The 6,843-nt window shown below is 38.1% G+C and overlaps 1 protein-coding gene across 1 annotated transcript; it reads left to right on the top strand.

The window, feature by feature from the left end:
- The first annotated feature begins 121 nt into the window (after positions 1–121).
- On the top strand, positions 122–4,275 carry LOC140995964 (CMRF35-like molecule 8). The gene is made up of 5 exons (XM_073466147.1): positions 122–175; positions 675–962; positions 3,347–3,436; positions 4,011–4,033; positions 4,123–4,275. Exons 1-5 carry the CDS (start codon positions 139–141, stop codon positions 4,213–4,215), a joined length of 531 nt encoding a protein of 176 aa, XP_073322248.1. The 5' UTR covers positions 122–138; the 3' UTR covers positions 4,216–4,275.
- The last annotated feature ends 2,568 nt before the right edge of the window (positions 4,276–6,843 follow it).

Raw genomic sequence — 6,843 nt, forward strand, 5'->3', positions numbered from 1 at the left:
ACCTCTGAAGCATGAAGACAGATAACAGTATCGGTGTGGGTGGACATTTCCTGAACCTCTGTCGCTTAAAAAAGCAGCTTCTCTTCCTCTTTCTAAAGACAATCTGACTTGAGCATTGCCACTCTCAGTGCTTGGATTATGCATTCTCTAAATCTGATACTGCTTTGGGCTGTAGGTAAGTGTAGGTCTTCACCAAGATACAGAACCTAAATTCAGATGTTCCCTTGTATAGTTTAAACACTTGATTACTCAATTACTGTAATGATTTACTTTACTGAAATTAATTTTAGAGTGTGTGTGTAACTGCCTGGAATCCATGGAAAAAAATGATACTGATACTAAAATAAAGCCAGCTGGAATATTGTGAGAGATAAAATTTACTCCTGATATGCTAAGTATCTACTAAAGCTTTATTTGTTTTAAACCACCTTCTACTACATTTATTTAGAAGTGAAAATTTAACACGTCAGTTACCACTATATGCACGGTGTAATCTACAGGATATCCTCCATGAGATGAATTGATAGATTAGCAAGCCTTTTTAAACTATACAAAATAATGGAATAAGCTGTGGCAATTGTGAATGATAACATTTCTTATAATGGTTATGCCTCTTATTATATGGTAGGAGCTTACAGTTTAACAAGTATTTTATTCTACATGGCTGAGTGCAGGAGCCTGTGAGGCAGTGTACTGGCAGAAGCTGACATGTCCCTATGAACTACAGCATGAGAGCCTGCTGAGGGTGTGGTGCAGGCAGAGCTCCACTGACTGCTGCTATGGCCTCATCTTCAACCAAAGTGCACACATAGTGGATGGAGGCAAACTTAAGGTGACCGAGGGTTCAGACACCTTCACTGTGGCGGTGCTGGAGCTCAGCCATGGAGAGGGAATGTACTGGTGTGGTGTGCTGGACAAAAATGACACCCTCATCAAGCTGGCTGAAGGCTACTTTCACAGCTGTAAGTAGAAGGGATCATTCAAACATTACAAAGAACTAAATCAGGTCATACGTCAGGCTCTGATGGATTGTGTCTACGATGTATAGGATTTGTCACATATAGATTTCTGATGACTAATACTAAGGATGTAATCTATCTATCTATCTATCTATCTATCTATCTATCTATCTGTCTGTCTGTCTGTCTGTCTGTCTGTCTGTCTGTCTGTATTTCACACAAATGCTCAGATGAATCCACTGTGCGCTGCTCAGCCAGCACCAAACAGCAGACAAACAAAGTCAGAGACTAGCTGGTAAACCTAGTTGAACACTAAAGGTCCCATTTTATGCTCATTTTCAAGTTGATTGTTGAGCGTTGGTGTTGAGTGTTACCAACCAAAGGAGCTGTCTGACTCTCATCACCCACTGGAGCACAACCTCTAAAGGATCCAGAGCAGACAGAGAGGAAGACACGGAAAAATGTAACAACATTGTCATTCCCTATATCGCAGGAACATCTGAGAAACTCAGGAGGATCTTTAATAAACCTTATATCCCAGTTCACTTCAAACCTACCATACACTGAGGCGGAAACTTGTCCATCCTAAGGACAAAACACCCAGGCATAAACAGAGTAATGTAGTTTATGCTGTTCAATGCAGCCAGGACTGCACAGATTTGTACAATGGGGAACAAAAACAACCTCTCCATAAACACAGGAGGGCCAACTCCTCAGGTCAAGACTCTGCTGTCCACTTACATCTGAAGGAGACAAATCATTCCTTTGAGGACAACAATGTAAACATCTTGGCCAGAGAAGACAGATGGTCTGAAAGAGGAGTAAAAGAATCCAGCTATGTCAAACAGGAAAGACCGTCTTTGAACAGAGGAGGTGGACTAAGACATTACTTATCACTCACCTACAATGCTGTACTGAGTGTGTCCTAACGACTCTGTAAGGACACTCTCACACAGAGTTTAAAAGCCTGCAGCTCCCCTCCAGTTAGTTAGAACTGAGGAAGCCTCTTGGATGAGAGGTGAAACGTCTTCAAGAGCCTGAAACAAGTCCAGTTGCCTACGATACAGCACTTAAAATTGGAAGAAATGGAATACAGTATTCCTTAATATTTTTTCATTAGTGTATAATCACCTGAAAGTAAGAATTGTGTTGTCGGCATCCTCAGATTGAGATATCTACAGAAGGAGCAGGTCCTCTTCAAATGGATTCTGCTTGTTGCATCGCCATGTTTCTACATCTACAGTAGCCTAGAATGGACAATGGCCCCTGAGCAGGAGTTCTCAGTAGTCGGTTGAAACCACAGGAGAGCTGCTGTCAAAGCAGAGTGAATGTTGGACTTGTGAGGTGGACAGAACCACAACCGCTAATGTGTCTCTGTGTCTGAGTAAATAGACATTTATTTGCTAACACGTTCACCATGACAAATAAGGTGCTAATTACCAATGTTGTGTTTTAAGTTTGTATTTCTGCCACCAAGTGGCCAAACAAAAACAATTAATCAATCAATTACTGAAGTTCAAATTTTTATATTTCAGGAAAAAATCTTGAATTAATTTGTTTAATTTTGGCAAAAATGTGTAATATTATCATCATTCAAAATCATTTATAACCAAGCTTCTCGATGTGCGAGAATAAGTACAACTGCATTAAAGGTGCGCTATGTAGTTTTGAGAAAGATCTTCATTGGCTGATTTTTTTCTGCCTAAACAAACAAATAAACCAACTCTTTGTTTTCATGACTGAATAAACTGAATAAACGAATTGACCTTAACAGACAACACAGTTTATATATGTTGTTTATACTTTGTTTATATGTGGCGGACCCTGCCACCTTTCCAGCTTCAAACAGTGTTCTGGAACCTTATTTTCCTCTGAGAACAGCTTGTTTATTCAGTAACAAGAAAAACAAGTTTCTGAGTTTGTATTATTACCTCATTAATATTGTAAATACTGAAATTCTGACTTTGAATTTCTTCTTCAAAACTACACAGTGCCCCTTTAATTGGGGTTGTCTGAGCTTTTTTTTTTACTCAAAATAGCTTTCAGTTGAAAACAGTCCTCTGTAGAGCCAAGAGCCACAAAGCTGGTGGTAATTGTGGCCTTGCCACTATGAAATGACACCTTACCCATTATATTAAGTCATTTTAAGTGTGTTTATATTAATATAGAATATTGATTAGTACAGCTTTAATTCAAGCTTCCTGTGTTCCACTTCAAGCTTCCACTGGTTAATATTCTTAGAGATAAAGATACATGTTCAACATTAAAGTGCATTACCAAATAATTATGTTCTTGAGAAATCAGTTAACTTGCATATGTAAATGTTGTAATACCAATCATTACTCACTCAAATGACATCTACTCATCTTTGCCATCCACCCCTGTAGCCTCTGGTGCTTACATCTGGAGCTTCACTCGCTGGATTCTGCTGCCTCTGCTCCCCCTGGTGACCATGTTCACTAACATCTGCACCAGAGGTAAGTTATTCTGCTGCACCACCAACAAAGATAGACATTTATATTTAATTTTAGGCAGTGAGTAAGGAGTACAATGACCAAAAGCAAACAAATACTACAATACAAAACATGCACAGAATGTTTTTTTTTTTTTTTTTTAAACCTTAGAAAAGATTGAGGATATGAAACAAAAACCAGCACTATTTAACTTTAATGCTGATTAGTTAGTACAACCGATTCACATGAAGAGAAAAATATCCTACAAGGAACTTTTAACTGGTTATGAAACAGTCTCATACTGATGCCTCTGTATGACCTACATGAGCAAACAAGACCATCGGTTAAGATTGGCTGTTTCTAGTTATACAGAATATAGAATACATATAGTTATAGAGAATATAGAATATATAGTTATTCTTAATGCCTGTCACTGAGTCGGATTCCAACTTCTAGGGGTTCGATAAGTCATGAAAAAATAACTGTTTTTATGGTGGAGTGTTGAGGATGACCTGAGGAGTCTCACAACCTGACTCACAGAAACAACAGCAAATAGTTGTAGTAGCTTCAAATAAACTCTTAAATCTCTCTTTCACAGCAACAACAAAACACATCAGTAAGGTAAATCACTGCCCGTTTTTTTTTATTTTTAATCTTTAAAATTGAAAATAGAATTCCAAAATCATGGATTGCTTTTTTTCTTCCTTTAGAAGGCAGAGGAGCCCTTTGAAGAGGTTTCTATGAGCAGAGATCTGGAGAATCCACAGTATGTGAATGCAGCATCTTTCTGTGAGCTGGAATAACCAAAGGTGGTCTACGTGGCATCATATCCTGGCCACCCTGAAGAGACTACAATGACATGGGTGGGGCTTTACTATTCAGTGCAGAAGTGTTGTACCTGGTGGTAAAGATAGGCACAGAATCATCCAAGTCATGGTAGTTTACACATTGTTTCTGAGGTGAAATCCCTTTAAAAAAGACACAACAAAAGTTCTGTCTGAAGAAATAAGTTTGCATTTATTGGACAAACCAAACACAGGCAAACTCACACATAGTGTAAAGATGGAACATGTCATTGGGTGAAAAATAAATGAAGGGTTTCATTCCAAAATTCCATACATCCATTTGGAAAACATAGCTGAAAGACAGTATTTGTGTGCATATCTACTCTCAGAAATTTTATTACTTTAGATTATTTCCCCTATCAGATCTTTCCTGTCAACATTATTTTATAGGATTTCAGTGACATTGTTTCCACATGGTGTATATATCATTTCTGGAACAAAGCTCTTCAAATATATATATTTATTTTTATACTTTATACATTCTTTTCCTGCTGTACATTGAAGTATCATGCTTTGCTTGAAACTGTGCTATCAGCATTTATCCTCAATCACATGACAAAGACAAAAAAGAGCATACAGTATTCAGGATCAATGCTGCATAGTTTCAACTTTGGAATATCAAACGTAATTTCTTTGTAAACCAACAGAGTGTAACCATGTATGTATGGTAGTTGGAAACTGTATGAAACCTGTCTGTTGTCTAAAAATACACATAATTTCTCTTCTGATGCAAGAATGCTTCACTTATTAACAGTTTGGTGATGTATGTATGGAAGATACTGCACTTCATCTCAATCTATCATGAGTAGACAATTTGAGGCATTCGACAAAAAAAATAACGTGAAAAGTTTACCAGTTACATTTCCTTAAAAGCAGTGGAAGTAAACCTTGGATGTATTACAGGAGAAGGTTAGGAAATGTGAACAGCTGTAACCCATTAAAAGTCGCATCATGTTTGACTGTTGAGGACAGTTTCAGCACAAATCACACAAACAAAACCCTGACATTTTGCAACAAAACAAAATAGAAGCAATAAATAACACAAGGATAAAACAATGAGAAAATCTTGGAAATGTCACTTACAGAGAAATATAACAAAAGTCCATAATACTTCTTTATATGGATGGTGCTTTGCTGTCGGATGAGAGTCAAACAAAAGACAAACAAATGTATTGATTCACTGCAATCTTAGAACAGGCTTCAAGGATGGTATAGATTCTGTTTCACCAATAAAAGGCTTGGACAACAACCTGAACCCAACCAAGCTACCTAACACTTAACAGTAAGAACACTTAAAAATGGTTCACGAGGATAGCGGCACATCATTCCCTTATAGTAACCTCCATTAAGGCAACTGTAGAAAACTTGAAGCAGAGAAGGTGGCTGGTAAATTAATCCTTATGTTAAATTAAGAGAGCAGGGAAGTTACTCGTACAGGCTATTTTGACCAGCAGATGAAATTATAAAATCATCAGTGATGACTTGTTCACTGTCAAAGTGGCTTTGGTGGCTTTTGTCAGTTTCAGAATGTCCATACTAAGCCAGCTAATTATTACAATGCTGTGAAAAAAACATGTGTCCACATCAGAATTAGAACACCGAAACACCAGCAGATGACTAATGCTGGGTTCAGATTACACAATGTTTTTGTCTCTCAAGAGGGTCACTGTCACATTAGGCAGTCAGTCATACCTTCTTACTGTGACTTTGCTGAAGGACAACAGATCAGACTCACTGTTCCACCTGACACACCTGTTACACATGTCAGCACAGCTTTAGCACTCACAGTGAACTAGGAACAAGTCATGGTCAGTTCATAGAAGTGTTCTCTTTTTTCCCCCCTCTATGTTTACAGCTGTGTATGAAGAGTGCTCTGGGGGTAAACATCATGGGGCACGTCACAGAAGTAGCTAAAACAAGAAAACAAATGTTATTTTTTCTAGGTGCCGTGAGGCGTCTCAGGTGCTGAACTGGATGTCTTCCACTACACAGTGGGGAATAAAAAATGCAACTGTCAGGCCCAATACTAATTTTCGCTCCTGATGCCATTAAATATATGTTCTAATCTTGGCAAAGTTCTCACCTTCTTTATTCTCTGATTGCAAACAATCAACTGTGGCATACAGCCTACATCTGGTGAGACAGACACAGCCTGGTTACTCTGCTGAGTCTCAGCTGGTTAAACCTCAGTTCTGTCCTCTGTCTGACAAAATCTACATTCATACAGGTTAACTACAAGCCCTGTATTGTATGATCAACTGTATTAGCATTAAAATGAGTGTTGACTTGACTGCCACACAGCCATGTGTACATCACTTCATTGATTTCCAAAAGCTCAGTTTTCCTGATCAACCCTGAAATGCACAGCCAGGATTTTAAGGCTTACAACTTCTTCAGATCATTATTGAAAAGATCTGATTTCAGGAAAGATGCATTTAGCATATTAAGTGTGGATGGAGGACAAAACAAGCTTAGCGTGGACATATTCCAAGGGTGAAAAGGGGGAAGTAATATCCTTTGTTGGTGATGGACAAAAATCTTAAATCAACTCACTCTGAATTCTTCTTCAATGTTCATAATTAGAGA

This window comes from Pagrus major, chromosome 5 (genome assembly GCF_040436345.1).
Source record: "Pagrus major chromosome 5, Pma_NU_1.0".
In the NCBI taxonomy this organism is placed as follows: Eukaryota; Metazoa; Chordata; class Actinopteri; order Spariformes; family Sparidae; genus Pagrus; species Pagrus major.